Source organism: Aptenodytes patagonicus, chromosome 5, assembly GCF_965638725.1.
Source record: "Aptenodytes patagonicus chromosome 5, bAptPat1.pri.cur, whole genome shotgun sequence".
Taxonomy (NCBI): Eukaryota; Metazoa; Chordata; class Aves; order Sphenisciformes; family Spheniscidae; genus Aptenodytes; species Aptenodytes patagonicus.
Genome location: NC_134953.1, coordinates 28442375 through 28460408, shown reverse-complemented (window position 1 = coordinate 28460408; position 18034 = coordinate 28442375). Strand labels below are relative to the sequence as shown.

At 40.9% G+C, this 18034-nt stretch overlaps 2 protein-coding genes across 3 annotated transcripts; one reads left to right on the top strand and one right to left on the bottom strand.

Moving 5' to 3' along the window:
* Positions 1-103: 103 nt before the first annotated feature.
* On the top strand, positions 104-13944 carry IKZF5 (IKAROS family zinc finger 5). 2 transcript variants are annotated; one of them, XM_076339188.1, is made up of 6 exons: positions 104-153; positions 1855-1920; positions 2793-2887; positions 3198-3361; positions 3655-3837; positions 8683-13944. In XM_076339188.1, exons 4-6 carry the CDS (start codon positions 3229-3231, stop codon positions 9624-9626), a joined length of 1260 nt encoding a protein of 419 aa, XP_076195303.1. In that variant the 5' UTR covers positions 104-153; positions 1855-1920; positions 2793-2887; positions 3198-3228; the 3' UTR covers positions 9627-13944. The 2 variants fall into 2 exon arrangements, with proteins under 2 accessions (XP_076195303.1, XP_076195304.1); XM_076339189.1 differs by lacking the exon at positions 104-153 and adding an exon at positions 470-787.
* Positions 13945-15028: 1084 nt separating this feature from the next.
* Positions 15029-17996, bottom strand: PSTK (phosphoseryl-tRNA kinase). Its single transcript, XM_076339185.1, has 6 exons — positions 17706-17996; positions 17157-17448; positions 16539-16737; positions 16011-16086; positions 15411-15504; positions 15029-15234 (listed from the first exon to the last, which is right to left on the bottom strand). Exons 1-6 carry the CDS (start codon positions 17994-17996, stop codon positions 15029-15031), a joined length of 1158 nt encoding a protein of 385 aa, XP_076195300.1.
* Positions 17997-18034: the final 38 nt, after the last annotated feature.

The following is an 18034-nucleotide window of genomic DNA, read 5'->3' as shown; positions in this document are numbered from 1 at the left end:
ACGCGAGGGCCACCGCCCCTCCCGCCCCGCCCGCCGGTGCGCGCGCAGCTCCCTCTCGCGAGGCTGCGGTGGGCTGAGCCGGGCCGCGGGAGGCACAACAAACATGGCGGCGGCGGCGGTGGCGGGCGGCGGCCGCGGCGCGGGGCGGCGGCGGTGAGTGGCGCCCTCTCCTCGCCGCTCCCCCGCCGTGAGGGGGTACGGCGGCAGCGCGGCCCGCACCCCCTGGGGTGGCAGCAGCGGCAGCAGCCGCAGTAGCCGCCGTGACACGCCTGCCCGGCGGCCGCGGGGTCCCCGCTGGGGCCTCCCTTTGACGTGAGGGGGGCCGGGCGGCGGAGGCGCCTCGCCGGGGGAGGCTGCTGTCGGCTCCCCGCGCGGAGTGGGTGGGTCAGCGGCGGGGGAAAGGCAGCGGGACGAGGGAGCCGCGCTGCCCCGCGGGAGCGGGGGCCGGGTCGGCCGGCGCAGCCCCTCGGCTTATCCCTTGTTTTGAAGCCGAGGGGGACACAAGTTTACGCGGAGGTCTCCCGTGGCCCTGTCGCTTCCCGCCCACGCGTGAAGGCGGCGTGCGTCGGAGAAGGGTGGAGGAAACGCGGGGGCGTGTGTACACCGTCTGGCGTGGAAAGGGGGCGGCGGAGCAACCGGCGATTTTCCGTGGCTGATGACAGGTCGTGGGGCTGGGCCCGGCAACCGCCAACGCTGCGATTCCTCTTCCCCTTCCCACGCGCAAAACTCCTTGAGAAGGAGCAGGAAGGGCTTGGGTAGAGTTTGGGATCCTTTCTCCTTCGTTATGGTAATTTTAAGTCATTTGCACTGGAAAAGATGAGACTGGGGCAGAGACATTGCCCTTTCCCCCCCCCTCTTAATTCCTTAAAAGAAAACGGGATGCATACATGTGGTCATAGTCATATTATTTTATTCTCTTATAATTACTGCAGTATGAGTTCTTACTGTATGTTAAAGTACTGGTTTTACCATGTCTGAATTATTTTCTTTAGCAAAATATTTATAACACCTCTCATCCTAGCACATCCTATGGCGCGTCTTAGACAGTAAACTTAGTACACATCAGCACTGTAACTAGTGTTAAATCCAGCAGTTGCGCCTGTGTAGAAGATGAATAACCAGTATTCTACCTGTCAGCGTATAAAGCTGGAGAAGATGTAGTTGTCTATGCAGAAAATGTTCTGTATAAGTAGAACTTCAGGAAGATCTAGTGTGATCAGCCCATTCAAGTGCATGAAACACGAGCTGGTCTGCTCAGGTTTCTCATAATTAGAATTGCATTTCCTAGTTTGCAGTAGCGACATAGCAAGCATCTGATCTGTATCGTTATTCCCTGAAAAGAGAACTGCTGGTTGTATAGCTATAAAAAATACCACATAAAATCACAAAAGGTTCTTTTGTGCATACAAATGTAAAGGTTTGAGGGGGTACTTAAATTGTGGCAATTTACCTACATTGACATAAAAAAAAGGATGACTCTTTTCAAATTAAATTTATGAGGTAGAGAAAGGAAGTTTTATGCAGTTGATCACCACGATAATGTCTTTTCTCCAATCAGCTTTTTAAAATTTTGTGTAATTTTCTTTAAAAATTAAGTGTCATTATAAAAGTAATTGGTCAAATAAGTTTTTCTGCCTTACACAAAGGGATACACAGATTCTTCTGTGAAAATATGGACCTTTAATGTTGTTTCATGTTGAACTATTCAACATTTAGAATGGCTTAATTTTAAATTGTTATTTCTTCTTATTATAATTTGGTGAAAGTTGGCCTGGTCAGGGCTCTACATTACATTGTCCTGTTTCTCTCTTCCATATCTTTAATTCATATCCTGATACCTTTGTTTTATTGCAGGAGACACCAACAAATGGAACACAAACTAACTTAAGCCTACACGAGGCTGGTGACACCTGAAAGAGGGTAGGCAAAATTGATAACGTAAAGATGTGTTCAAAACTGACTTAATGGTGATAATAATGATAGTAGTTGAGCACACTTAGGCATGATGTGAAAGAACATACTCATCTGGATGCCAGAAATGAACTAACGCTTTGAAAATACAGGAGAATGTGTTTAAATGTGGTCTTGAACTAAGGACTTGAGTTTTTGTAGGTCACCTAATGCTTTGTTTAGTAGCTATTGGAAAACAAAAAAGATATTCTTACTGAAAATGTAGCATTATAAATTATTTCTGATTATAATCTGTAGGAATAATAATGTGACTTACTCATTGCCCTCTTTCCAACTGAATCCTAAGTTTTGTCTTCACAAATTCATTGCAAATTGAGACTCTAGAGGTTTGTCATTTACAGTTCCAGAAAAGAGCATGACCAATGACTTCTAGTGAATATTTTTATTATTTCAATGCAAAATAATGAAATGGATTAAGACTTTTATGCAGGACAGGAAACTAAAATTTTGGGAGAACTATGAAATACTGCTTTCTATAAGGCTTCTTTCCATCTTCGCTAGTCAGCGACATTCGGTTGGTTTCCCCAACATTACAGTTGCCATAACTGACTTACCCAACTCTGGGATTTTTTGGAGCCACAGGTTCACCAGAGAAACTATTCAAATGATCAGTGAGATAGAAATGCCTTTCAGTGAGATACGTGGAGTGGATGCAGTCTTTGAAAAGTTTTTGCTGGAAGTGTAATTGTTTTAATAAAACTTATAGCAGTAGAGTGTTAGAACCTGTCTTTCAAAACATATATATTTCTTCAAGTTTCTTTCTTACAACTCATGGGGGTTGGGAAGAATAATGGACCTACATTTCCTTTTTTTCCTTCCAGGGAAAGTGGAGAAGCTGTGCTCTGTGCTTTCTGTCTGACCTGTTGGGAGTACATTTTGGAGCATGTTTGCTACTTAGCAGGGAACTGAAATTCAGGTACGATCCATTTAAAAAAAAAAAAAAAAAAAGACAAGTTGATTTTGATTATTGTGTCATTTTATCCAATTTGATGTTGTTCTTATGTTACTGTTGCTGAAAACGGTTTCCCCAGTAATATGTATTTGGTGATCTTTAATGAGTTAAAAATTCTAAAAACAATATCCTTATGGTTGTCAATTTGTGCATTGAGTCATGCTGTATGATAAAAGTAATCGTTCACTTAAAGAACCTCTAAAAACCAAACTTGTTTTTATGAATGCATTCAAATTCAATGACACTTGTGTTATGAAAATATTTTTCCTTCTAGGCACAAGAGGTTGTAAACGTAAAGAGTGAATATGGGTGAAAAGAAGCCAGAACCTTTGGACTTTGTAAAAGATTTTCAGGAATATCTTACACAGCAGACTCACCATGTAAATATGATTTCTGGATCAGTTAGTGGAGACAAGGAAGCAGAGACTCTTCAGGGAGGTAAGCTAATTTCAGTGCTGTAAAATTTTTTTTTTTTGAGAATGACTGCACTGTTTACATTCCAGATAATTATGCAGACTACTACAATTGTATGGAAACATTTCTGATAGTCGTTTCCACATCACAAAAGATGTGTACGTACCTTTGTTTTAATCAGGTTTTGTTCTTATAGTTCTGTATATTTAAAGACCAAGGGCGTACAGGAGCAAAAGATATTTGGCATATTCTCACAGCACAATAGAGAGTATCCCACTGATTCTCGACTTCTGAAATCTCTGTTGCATTATTCACAGCTGGGACAGAAGGTGATCAGAATGGTCTGGATCATCCTTCTGTTGAAGTTTCACTGGATGAAAACTCAGGAATGTTAGTGGATGGGTTTGAAAGGACATTTGATGGAAAGTTAAAGTGTCGATACTGCAACTATGCCAGCAAAGGAACAGCACGGCTCATAGAGCATATCAGAATTCATACAGGTATGAAATATTCTGCAGTACTTTGCTGTGAGGCGTTGTGGTGTTAACTCAATGTTATGATTTGCGTATGAGGGGTTAGCATCTTCAAGCAGTGTGATAGTTCTTAGAGTTACTCAACAATTAGAGCTGATTTTTGGGGTTTTTTTAAGAGACTTTTTTTAAAGGTGTGCCGTTTACCTATTTAAATTGTGCAAATTCCTACTTACATTTATTATTGCAGACTGCTGAATTTGAAATAACTATATATGGGAGTAAAGTTTAGCATGAAAGCATCAGTGTAAATTGAAGGGCCCTAAACGTAACTTCTAGTTTTTCCTTGCTAATTAGAAAAGTGAAAAATGTACGTGCTGCCACATGAAGATTTATAGGGGCTTTTCTTCCTCTGTTGTTTAGCTATGAAAATACTCCTCATTTGTACAACATTTTTGATGTGGAAGTACAAAACAGTAGTAAGAATAAAGTTTTCTTCTTGGTAGAATATTCAAATATGAGGGCATATCATCAAATAAATGATTAATAACAGTAATGAAAAGAAAAAATACTTACTGTGGCTTGCTTAAGAGCATTTGCCACTGCTGGGTTTATAAAACTGAAAAGCAAAACTCGCAATAAAAGTTAAAATGTCCTAAACTGTTCATGAAGTCAGCTCTGACTTCTTGGCAAATGAGAGAAAACAAACGAAAGGTCCTTGTGAAGTCTGACTTTGGTGCCTGCCGTTACACCGACACAGAAGACTTTATGGCTGTTAACTAGAGTAATAATAAAAAAAAATTGTATTCTGCAAAAAATGGATTTTTTTTACAGGTTTCCAGTTTGGTATGGACTGTCCCAAAACTTCTAAGTGTATCATTTCAGTCATCTTGGGTAGGTGGCGTTCTGGGACTCACTTTGAAGGAAACGCATTGTTGTAACTTGGATGTAATTGTAGCTTTCTTTAGGTAGTTATTGTTAGTCAGATTCTCACTTTGCTGTGAGCTATTGCTTCTACACGGTAACTCCCAGGATGTATTTTGGGAAAGTCGGTGCTCCTTGCACTGGCCCTGCAGTGTTGGCTTGTTTCGACAAGGTGTAATGGGATAGAAAATGGCAACCAACTAGGAATCAGAGTTCTGAGGTTCAGACTCTGAATATCTTGTAAGTTCTTCTCTTGTGCTACCGTGAGCTACCTCTGTGTGTAGCTGTTGCTGTTTTCAGATTCCCAGTGGAAATTTTGTGTAGTTCCAATAGTGGATAAAATCCTGTGGCTTGTGTTGCCTGCATTTGACACAGCGTTAATGCTATGGCTGGCTGCAGATCCGTAAAGCAGCAGTGTGCATGGAGCATTTTATTTGTCTAGTTTTTCATAAAGCAGTTACAGCTTCACCTACCCTTTGCCTTATATGGTATGTGGACAACGAGAGATGTTTTTCTTTTAACAGCTTTACGCTGTGCACTTCTATTTCTGAGCTTGTGAAATGAGGGTCATGTAGTGGGAGAAACTGTACTGCAGACTTACGCGGTTCACTGTAGCACTTTAGGATGACTTTTAAATGGTACTTAAAGATGTAGAAGTAACATCAACTTTAAAATTTCATGTCTTTTCAGTAGTATATAGCTATTGCTATCTAAAAACTTGCATCCCCAAGTCCACGGTTACTACTGGCCAGTTGTCAACATGAGCAGATGGATTGCTAGAACTGTGACGGGAAACATAAATTGCTACTAGAAGATGTTGGTATTGTGTGTTTGCTGATTCTTGAGATGTTTTTGATGGCTTTGGTGTGCATGGAGTTCCTCAAACAGAATGACTGAAATAATGTGTTGTTACTTAATATAAATGTCATAAATTTTAGACATACTAGAGAGCAAAAAATCAAATCTTCCTTCTTTAAGTATCAATATGTGGGTATTGGTATAGTGTCAGCATTTCTTCTCTTACTCTAGGAGGTTGTCTACCTTTTGTATGCTCTCAGATCTTAGGTTAACAGTTCTTTTGTGTTTTCAGAATGCTTTCTTACTCTGCTGCTACTTTAGGGAGTAGAGATCACTAAGTGACTAGAGGTAGCAGAACAATACCAGCTGCAGATTATGAGCATTTCGGCATGGTTGTAGCATAATATATACAAAAGCAAGAAAGATTCCAACCAAAAATTGGGATGCTGGGAAATGTCCTCAAAAATCTCTGACGCTGTGGTCGTTATTCAGAAGCAAACATTCCATGAGCTACACAAATTTGGGTTTTAGGGCAAAGCATAATACTTCGGGTTTGTGCCTTGACTAACATTTTGAGTTGTTTCTTATGGTTGTAGTATATGATATTGTTAGCATTATACCAGAAGAACGGAGCTTTACATGTGGGATGGCTATTGTCTCAGTGCTGCTGCAGGTATTCCCATTATCAGAGGGTATATGTATGACTCATTTGATCAAAGAAACTTTCACAAAGGTGCTAGGAAAAGGTAGCCAAACCGAAGGCATACATCACTCTACTGCAAAATTGTGCAGTCTGAATTATTTCCGTTTCAGAAAGCTAGCTAGCAGTGCGAGAGGGATACAGGAGATGTCAGCCTACTGTGTATCAAAGAACTTCAGCAATTTGGACACACCTTCACACAGTGAATGCTTTATAGCCAGGTTACTGGTTCAAACATGTCTGATGCCTAATGAAATACCAGTAACCGTGCAATGGTAACAGTTCATTTCCCTATACCAATCTGTTCAGTTTTATAATATAGACAAGAATCTCAGGCTGCCAGATTATATATTATATATATATATTATATTATATTATATACTAACTCTCAGTTTCCCCTTTGCCTTTTCACAATACATTTCATATCCTTAATTTTAATACAGCACTGCATGGTGTCCTGATGGCAACACCATTTTGCCATTACCTTAATGGCTCTTCAGAAAGCCCCGTCTTGTTTCTTTGTACAGAGACAGGGGACTGCAGAACAAAGAAGGGTTTTTTTAGTTTGGTTTGGTTTTCTTGTTTTTTTTCACTTGAGGGCAAGGAGATCCAAGACCTGAGTGTAGTTTTGCTCAGAGGCATGGTGGGGAAGTGTGGCAAAGGGCCAAGAGATGGATTGCATGGACTATGAAGGCTCAGAGTGACTGAATCAGCGTTAAAATAGGGAAGTGATAGTGACTAGTAGCCTCAGAGCAATGTGAGTAAACAGATAATGCATCCTGGATAACATGTAAGTGCAGCAATGTATCTGCCAAAGTAATTATGACCCAGGCATGATCACGCAACCATTATTAAGTGCAACTTACTGCAGAATTAACTTCATGCTGAGTCTGACAGCAGTATAATTAGTAGTTCACCAGCTGTGTTGTATTAAGGGCGTGCAACATGGGATGCAAATCTTTATCTCTGTCTAACCAGTTTAGAATGAAATAAGACCATTCAGATTGTCAATTCTTTGTGAATGCAGGGAGTTTGTCAGTCTTCTTACATCGCTGTGTTTGTACCAAATCTCCAGATCTTTACACATATATATATATATATGAATACATATATGTGCTTATGGAGAAATCATGGTTTCATTTGGTGCAAATAAAGTACTTAGAGGTAGCAGAAAAATTGCTTTCTTTCCTCTTGAAGAGCCAGTGATGTAGGAAAAAAAAAATCTTCTATTCAGTATCCCAGTTGTGATTCCAAACTGTGGGATGCTCAACATGGGAGGGGCTTTCTGTGTCAGTCACATGCTATCTTACGGGGCCTGTACAGTGCTTGCAGTGTAATAGTGGCCCTTGCTGCATTCAGATCTCTGGCTTTTACAGTTGTTCTAGATGGATTTTGAAAGCCACAAAACAGATGTATTGCCCTGTATTTAAAATAGTAGAAAATGCTTCAAAAAAAACCATAAAGGCTGAAGAGAAGGAGCTCGCTCACGTTTTTTTGGAGTTTGTTGTGCTGTGTGGCAAGAGAACCAGTTGCACAACAGTCATTTAGAAATTGACCTGGCTTTCTAGATAGGAAAATAAGATGATGTTTCATTTCAGGACCTGAACATGCATCAAATCCTTTAGGCATTTCTAACATTGCAGACCTGGATCTAAAAACTCCTAAAAGATCAGTCTTTGAAAGGAAAATCAAAAGTCCCAAAGTACTATGTTACAAATGTGTTGGCCCGTAATTATGTTTGAAAGTTTTCTAAGTACTTTTAAAATTGTTAATGTGAATATCTCTAAATATCATTTAATAGAAGAGCAAAGTTCTACCTATCAGAAAGGAGAGTATCTGGTACTGTCATGTCTGAGAGAGCACACAGCTGTCCAGGGATTAGCTAGCTTTTGTTTTCTTTAATAACTCTAGCCACAGGATCCTTTTTCAAAATTCAGTTCTTGAGTTGGATGCACATGTACATGGGTTATTTAGACAATAGTTCCAGGATGTTTAAAAGTAGGAATGTTTGGAAGATATCGAAAGGATACCCTCCCTCAATGTTTAAACACAGTTATCATTAAGAATGATTACATTTTGGTGGTACAGACATTCCTGTAGCCAACTTTTATGTGCTTTTATAGGTGGGGTAGAGTTTGGATCCAGTTACGAGCACCACACAAACATCATTGCATTCAGTCCTTGGCATCGTTGCTGCAATTCCTAGTCAGGTTATCTGTTAACGCTAATTGTGGTCACATTTTTTTTCTTAACGCTTACTGTCACTTGGGTGAGGCAGAGATGTCTAAATTCACTCCACTCTTCCACCAAATACCCAGCTAAACTCAAGACTAGCAGTGACTCTGAAGCTGAACCGTTTGATTAGCAGCTCCGAGTTAGCTACTGTCTGTTCCATGGAAAGCCTTTTTCAAGCACTCTGAGATGCTATAGTGTAATCTATTTTAATTTTCCAGGTGAGAAGCCGCACAGATGCCATTTGTGTCCCTTTGCATCAGCTTACGAACGTCATCTGGAAGCTCACATGCGATCGCATACTGGTGAAAAACCATACAAATGTGAATTGTGTTCCTTTCGCTGCAGTGACAGAAGCAACTTATCTCACCACCGCAGGCGCAAACATAAAATGGTGCCTATCAAGGGTACAAGGTCTTCCCTAAGCAGCAAGAAAATGTGGGGGGTTTTGCAGAAGAAGACCAGCAATTTGGGGTACAGCAGAAGAGCATTAATTAATTTGAGTCCACCTTCCATGGTGGTTCAGAAACCAGACTACCTTAATGATTTCACTCATGAAATCCCAAATATCCAGACTGAAGCGTATGAGACCATGACAAAAACAACCCAGAGCAGTGGGTTGCCAAGAGATCCACAAGACCTCATGGTAGATAATCCTTTAAACCAGCTCTCTACGTTAGCTGGACAGTTATCTAGCTTGCCACCCGAAAACCAAAATCCAGCCTCTCCTGACGTTGTTTCCTGTCAAGATGAAAAGCCTTTCATGATACAGCAGCCTGCTGCACCTGCAGTAGTTTCGGCTGTGTCAGCAAATATTCCTCAGAGTTCATCTCCAACCAGCCCAGATCCTCGGCCTACACACAATCAAAGGAACTATAGTCCCGTAGCAGGTCCCAGCAGCGATCGCAGTGCCCACACCAGTACTCCCAGCATAAGCAACAGTCAACCAAGTACTCCAGCTCCAACCCTTCCGGTTCAGGACCCTCAGCTTCTGCATCACTGCCAACACTGTGACATGTACTTTGCAGACAATATCCTTTATACTATTCACATGGGATGTCATGGATTTGAAAATCCTTTTCAGTGCAACATATGTGGGTGTAAGTGTAAAAATAAGTATGACTTTGCTTGCCATTTTGCAAGAGGCCAACATAGTCAACATTGACTGAGAACATGCTTTCATTTAGTTTTTTAACATATTACAGTATATTTTTCATACTTGCTGAAGGAAAGCTTGCACATTCCCGTAAGGAATCTTCACGTTAATCAATTCGACAAAGGAGGCAAATTTATTTCTTTGTTGTCGTAAAACTTGCCAGGGAAATTTTGTATAAGATGTGGTTGATATTTTATATGTAGCCTTTCAAAAAAGCTGAGCGAGTGCTATAAGAATTGGAATGCGTTTACATGTTTTGGTTGCTAAATTTAAGTTGCTTGCACTTAATCCCAATAAACAGTCTACAAATGTAGAAGCAGAGCGTGTGTCCTGAAACATAGGATGCAATTATCATACTATTTACTAGGCAAGACAAAATATATTAACCATAAAATACGAAAGGTTAATGCAATGATACATACGGTTACTTTGGAGACAGACATACCCTTAAAGATGTAGCTACTCGAAACTGGGAAAACAAACAGAAGCAACTTTCATGTACAAATTCAATTTGATGTAAAACTTGCTTTACTCTGATGAAGGTTAATAATAAGTTTTTGCTTAGTATAGTCTAAACTCTTCATGCTCGGGCTCAAACACTAATTTAACTATTATTTTTAAAACTCGTCACAAAACTAGAAGATAACAGGTTATTGTGAATGAAACTCTGGTAGAAAAAAGGAGAGTTAAAAGCTTGTCATTCACTAGTTATACAAAGGAAAAATGAAACCTGACACCTTATTTTAAACTACACTTACCAAATTTTACATGTCATCCTTTTTAAAAGGAGGTAATTTTTAAACAGTCATAATAAGGAGCTTGTAGAACTAATATATATTCCGTGAGATTTTTAACTGCCTTAAACTAATTTGTACAGATATTTAAAATTTGCACAATTAGACTTCTGTCTTGCTGATAGAAGTTCTAATAGAAACAAACAAGAGGTTTACAAATTAAAAATCATTTGTTCAGTTTTATCTTGGGCCAAGCTACAACTGATAGGTTGCCTGTATGTTTGAAAGTTGTGTAATCTAGTTTATTGTAAACTTCAGCTAACTTGGAAGTCAGTTTGTCTTGTCCTCTCCCCCAGATTTGTTGTCCTTTTGGTGTGCTAGAAATAGGGGGAAGGGCTTCTGGGTTTTCTGAACTGTTCATGTAGTAGGCAAAGGAATACTGGCTGACAACATTTGAAGTCATTGTGGTTAATATTGTAGGTGGCAAATGGTAACTAAAGATGTACATGAAGTCCATTGCACATGTTTATTTTTTTTATATTGTACATCTTACTTTAGAAGCACCTAGGCTAACAGACAGGCACTTTAATATAAACCTAAATAAAACATCCTAGCAAAATTGATAAAAGCTCTTAATGTGCTACACAGGAATTTGTACTGTTTCAAAAAAGCGAAGAACTGTTACTTTTCCCATATTTAGACATGCACTTTTACCTTAGTTTGTCTTACTTGAGACAAATTAAAGCTTCCCTTATATATTCCCCTTTTATTATCAGCAAAATATGGCAGCAAATATGTTTTGTTAATAAAATCTTCCTGCTTTTAATGTTCTGCAAGTCAGAGGTTGGAATCTGAATAGCAAATGTTTGGCTTATTCAAATTTATGTTGTTACGGGAGCTAAAGCTTCCTGAAGCCAATGGAAAAACTTACAATGACTGCAGTGTAAGATCAACGCAGGAGAAACCAGCCTTCTGAGAACTGTAGCTTAAGAAGTAATTTTGACTTTAATGAATTAGCAATCCGGGAACCAAATATGTTTCACACTACCTAACTTACCTACTGTTGAATTTTCCGTGCCTAAGTAACCAGTTGAAGGAACTGGCTGCACATAGTCTTGTAGTAATGAGGTCAAAAATACGACATTGAAGTATTTCCAATGTAATGAAGATGAATGATAACACACTATCATTCCTAAAAATGTTTTTGGTTTCAGGCCTGGTTCAAAATCCATTTCGGTGGGTTTGTAAAACAGAATGTAATTTTCATTTTTCATAATGACACTCTTTGTAATTCCAAAATATCTCTTTTTTGTAAGCAAAACAGCAACTCCCTATGCATAAACATACAGAGTCCTTTATTTTAAGGACTAAAAGTTGAATGAACTAGAATCCAGTTGGAAGTTACTGTTCCTGTACAGGTCTTGTAACATGACGCTTCCAGTCAAAGAATAACGTAGAAATTATAGCTCTCTTTTGATCACATATTGACATGTTCTAAAATCTAAATGCGGCTAAAATACGGTATTAGAACTACAAACGTTACTGTTAAAGACCATTACAATTAGTAACTTACAGAGGTCGTTTTCCTTGCCTTTTGATAGCTGATGTAAGTTCCTAGGCTCTTGCAACTCCAAGGAAACTTCTGAAATAGTGGTGCTCCAAGGAGCACATTCCAATACTGAATGATGCAGATCACAACAGCCAAGTTCTCCTTGGTTTGTGGCTCCAGCCTTTCTCCCTCTTGGGAGATGAACTCCAATGTGCACAGATGTTTGAGATTTCATCCTTCCATTCCATTTACGTGGTTTCTGATCCATTAGGACTTTCATTGGCAGTGCCTGTAAACATTATAGACTTTTCTGTTTGTGTAGGCTCATGATTTGGCGATGTAGAAAAATTACTTCTGAACCATGATGTCCCCGAATGAAATTTTAGATAGGAGAATATTTAGGTCACTAATAGAGGTAGCTGGTAGCAAGAAGAAGCCTGCATGATCTTGCTGAAAAGGGGCCCTCATTTAGGAGGGGATCCTCTGTGCAGGGGAACGTATGTTCTTAATAATAGAACTCGGTATGAAAAAAAATCTAACCCCAAACTTTGCAAATTGTTGTTCAGAAGTATTTTAATACTGCTGACTTAATATCATTGTTTCTGTTTCGAAGTACCTAAGGAAATTAGCTTGAACATCTATGAACCGTTGAACAATGATAAAAACACTTTTCCTTCTTTCCTTGTGCAAGCTTCTGTTTGCAGGGGGGATTCTTAGGTGACAGCAGGCTTTGGTGTTCACCCCTTGATTCTGCAACGGGATCTGTGGGGTGGGTCCATGCTGACGTCCTAGGCCTTCACAGAGGGTCACCCTCTGGACTAGGATTCTTAATTCTTTAACATAATACTGTGTGTTCAGTTGTGCCAAACGGTACCCTGACTGTATCTGTTTCCTTCTGTCTATTGAGTAGGTTTGGAAGGTGTATTTTCGTATTAGTTTTTCATAATTTTGTACATACTATTTACTATAATTTAAAGACCAGAGTTAGTACTGGAAAATTGTTTTAGAGTATGATCCTGACGATTCCCTTGCACAAGCAGGCCTTTCTCAGAGTCAGTGAGGGATACTTGTCAGGAATTGTGGGATCGAGTCCTCGGTTAGGAGTTTTCATATTGAGTTCTCCATGTGCTACACTGCACTGACTTTTTTTTTTTTTTTGAAAACCAAATCCTTATATTATAAGGTGGTGATTAGCATTTTAACTTGTATTAACAGGGAAGTTTGGGAATGCGCTGAAATTTTTCCGTAGCTTGACTCTGTTAAGTTCTGTAATTGCAAAACATTAACTTTGTGGGTTTTTTGTTTTTATTGTAATAGATTATTTTATAGATTTGTTGACATTTTCAACATGCACTATTTATAGTACTCTTAATACAGACTTATTATTTTGAGACTGAATATTCCAATGAACATGCAAATACTAGACTGAAGATCTTGGTAGATTATCTCAATACTTAAACCAACTGTGAAGCAGCTAATGGGGAAAAATAGTTGTTTTTTTCACAGATACAGTGTTTAGATGAAGAGGATTTTGACATGAAATGTTGACTGGCATTTTAACATAAAAATCAGTACTGGAAGACACGTTCCAACAGTGTTTCCTAGCAAAATGATCTGTTGCTCTTTGTTTTGTTCCAGAACGTTTGGGGGGTTTGGTTGTTTGCTTTTTGTTTCTTTTTGACGAAGGGAATGTAATTTAGAAGTCTTCACTGGCAAGTTTTCTATTAATTTTAAGCTTCTTTGGAAATCTACAGCAAATGGATGTTCTGCTGCAGGAAATCTATTCCCTGCTGAAACGTTTTTCATTGAGCAATCTTTGTGTATGTGCTTCTAAGTACCTGCTTTGTTAATAATATGTATTTCAGTGTAAAGAGCATATTTTGTATGCAAAAATGAAACCTGTTAGAGTTGTGAAATAAATTTTATTGTGTAGTGAATGTTTTCAGATTACAAGGTTAATTCTGAAATAACTCGACTATATCTAGTGTAGTTCATGTTGTGACGCTTTGCTTTTGTAAGATATGAATAAAATAACACTTTCTAATTAAGTCTCATGTTAATTCTTCTTAATTACATATGCTTTGACAGCTTTGAACTGGTGAACTGCTCATGACTAGCTATGGTCTAGATATGGTATGGAAGGTCAGCTTACCTTTTGGGTAAGCAAGGAACAATGTATTTATGTTTCAGTCTGCTTAAGTTGAAAATGCTTAATTTTAGTGCTGAACCAGGACACTCTCTTACTTCTTTCCACTGTTAATCTTGCACATTTGGTTATCTTCCAAATTCTTTGTTTCCTCATACTCCTATTTCCTTATCATGAGTGCTTGTATGTCTGAAATCAGAGTCTTTATCATGGTAGGGTGGTTGTCACTGCACATGGAACTTCGTGTATGTTGTTAGCAACTTTGAAAGCAGCACCAAATGTTAAGTTCCTTTGGACACTGGAGTTAATCCTACATGTGTGCATACGTGCATGCAACTCTCAAGAGCCTTAATTTAACGACATCTCAAATTTCTTGTTCTTTGCAAAGTTTCTCTCAGGGAAACGAGCAGAGAAGCCAAGAGCCTGATCTAAAAAAGGGACTTAAGAAACCGAAGCAGGACTTGGATTAAACTTAGGTGCTGACATTCTGACTTTGGATACTGTAGTTCATTGTCAACCCACTTCATGCTTAGTGCTAAACTCCATCTCGCATCTTGTTTTTATACCTTCCCAGGCACGTATTCTTGGGAAATGCTCCGAGCAGAGCATGTCACCATCCAAGGTGCTCTTCAAAACCTCAGCTGGAGGAGGCTCCGAGAAAGCTGATCCAGCTTGACGTTAATTCTGCTGTAAGCAGCAAACAGGACTAGATGACTTCCAGGTGTTCCTCCTAGGCTAACTTTTCCTACGGTTCTGTGAAATTTAAAATCTAAGGATGGTTTGTTGTTGGCTTGATCTTCAAAGTCAAATACAGTGCAGTAGACCATATTTCTGTCCCATAACATGGGGACAGGAGGTAGAAATGGCACAAGTCTCCAGAGAAGGAAGCTGTCTCTCTTGGATGTTTTCAGCAGTGCTGCTGAAACAGTATTGCATTTTAAATACTCTGGACTCTTAAAAAACACCAGCATTCTCTATGTCATTATTTTAAAATATATTTATTAACTACATTAGTTGCCTTATGTTGGAATGAAGAAATTACACTTGTAGCAGGGTCAAAATACTGACTTTGTATGCAAATTTGGTTTTTCAAATTATTTCCTTGCCGCAAGTCTTCCAAAAACTCTGCTTTGAGTTTGTTGAGTTCTTCTGACAGGCTCTTCATCTCACCTGGGAGCACATTTTTATCTAGAAGAAAATTAAAGCTGAACTTTTAATTTCATGTTTAAAGACAAAATTTACAGACTTCGGAGATTGCCTCAGTTACGCCTGCAGGGTTGGCATTCCTTAACAATTTACCCTGAGGGAGTATAACTGGTTTAGTCTTACGTTGCAGGCTAGCACCTAGAATATGCTACGCGTACCTTTTGCATCCTTCATTGTCTGAGAGATGATGCGTCTGCATGTCTGATCAGCCTGATGGACGGTACTAGCTGCACAGGTTGCTCGATCTGCTTCCTATCCAGGGTGACCAACAGAAAGGAAGAATACATGCAAACACATTAAATTTGATTTAGACTGTCATCAACTTTTGAAGTACTCTTTGCAAAGAAGTAACACGTTAGCAGCAACTCTATGACTGGCACAGTGCGCACCTGCTCCTTTGAATGCGGAGGCAGGTATGTATACCTGGGTGCCTGCCAGAGACAGACACGCGTGACATTAGGAAGTGAATGTTATTTTCCACGGTGTGATGCTAGAGCTCCAAAAGGCATTCTTTTTACTACTGTAGAACATAGGACAGCATTCTTAAAGGTAGTTCAGTGGTTTAACTTAGTAAGGTGACAGAAGTACCCATTTCAAATAGGATTAACTTCTCTGTGTATGCTTTTGCAATCAAGAAATGCACTAGCTATTTCTCAATTTCTGTCATCACAGGTGTTCTGAATCCAGTTCAGGAATAACTAACTCCCTCATTCACCATCATCTGAAAGAGCCGTGACCGTGAAGACAAGCAGTGCTACCTTTTGCTCAGTGTTTTCCTCATTTTGCTTCACTGGATTTTCCAAAGCAGTGGCCAGCAAACTAATTATCTGCTCGCTAAGAAAACAAATAAAAGAGTCAAACACATTAATCAAACAGTTTCACTGAAGATTTTTCTTTCATTTTGTAATGACACCTCACCACACAAAAAAAAGCAAGTTTTCAGTTAAATTTATGAGGCAATCAATGAAATAATCTTTCTACAGCAAGTTAGATGAAAAACAATTACAACTGAAACTACAGCAAATTATTTCCAGTCCATGTTTCAGACGATTCACATAAATTTTCAACAACAGTTTAGAAGTGCAGTTAGGTTTGATGTTAACTCTGCAAAGAATGATGGCTGTCAGTTCCCAACATTGGCATGTATTGTGTGTAACTGACTGGCTTCCAAAAATCACCACATAGAATATTTTTTACATTCTGTTTAGACACAGTAAAAAGCTTCTACCCGCCTGTTTATGAAAACAGCACTTAGTGAAAACCCTAGCATCAATCCAGTAGCATACTTATCCTCTGAAGTGCAATCAAAACTTTTCAGAACGAGGCTGTTCTGTTCCCAAGCGTTTTTCTTGAGATCTGGCATTTCTATTTTTCTTGCCATTAAATATATTGTCTGGTCAGGTAACGGATGACTTCTTAAACGATTTCTCTGCAAGCAGCATTCAAGTGGACACTCTAAAAATAACTGGCAGAAGCTCAAGGAATCTAAAAGAACATAAACAGACAATTTTACCTTTAAGTAAAAGTACCTTCAATTTTACCTTCAAGTAAAAATTGCTGAGAGCAACACGCACGAGAAAGACTTTACATGAATGAGTAACTTCTACGCTAGTTCTGAGCCTGAGAAGAATACAAACCTAAAAAAAGAATACAAACCATTTTACCTTCAAGGCTGCTCAAGTACTATCTTCTGAGATCAACATACATAAGAAAGGCTTTAAGTGACCCAGCTATTTCTAAGAATACAGTAATAAAGTTAAGCTGATGCTCACTATACTGCAGTAATCTAGCAATTAAGAATAACAAACGTTCTGCAAGAGTACTTAAAAGAAAGGCAGTTAAAGAAAACTGAAATTCCTACAAAGCTGAAAACGTTCTTATGCATAGGAACAAAGAGTAATTACATTTGCGAGCCAGCTGGTACACCTCATATCTCATGCTCTGATAATAAAAATTGTCATCCAAGATGAGGTAGAGCGGCCTAGAGGCGGCTGCGTGTGTCCAGTACGGGCCAGCGCCGGCGTGACTTTCCGCTGAGGAGAGCAGCCCCTGCCCGCGGCAGCAGGCCAGGAAGCGCTCCCAGGCCGGCTGGGTGGCGGTGGCGGGCGCTGACAGCGGGCCCCCGGTGACCAGCGCCCGCAGGAAGCGCTCCAGGCACTGCAGCAGCTCGCGCCGGCTCCGCTTCCAGCGGGGCAGCTGGGGAGGAAGGCAGCGGAGGGGTGAAGGCCCGCGCACCCACGTCGCCCCGCCCCAGCTCCCGCACCGCCGCTCGGCCCGGCCCCGCCGCGGGGGCACCGGCAGCGGCACCGGCAGCGGCACCGGCAGCGGCAGCGGGGCGGGGAGGCCCCGCGTGAGGGACGCGCCGCGGGGCCGGTGGCGCTGCTGAGCCACGCGCCTCGGCCGGCCAATGAGAGCAGAGAGCGCGCAGCGGGAAGGAGGGGAGTCGCACTGACCAATGGGGACGGCGCCGCCGGCCCCGCCTCCGGCTCGCGCGGGCGGAAGGCCTCCGGCGGGATGAGCTCGTCGTAGGCGAGGAGGGCGCAGGCCCAGTCCGGGTGCTGCGGCAGGCGGCGGCGCAGGGCGCGGGCCAGGGTGGACTTGCCGGCCGCCGGCAGCCCGCACAGCACGCACAGCCCCACCCGGGCGCGCCCGGCGCCGGCCTGCTGCTCCGCCGCCGCCAGCGCCGCCAGAAGCCCAGCCGCCGTTGGGGCGGCCCGCCCGCGGTCGGCCGCTGCTGCGCGCATGCGCGGGGCCCTCGCCGCGGCGGGCCCCCTGGCGGGCG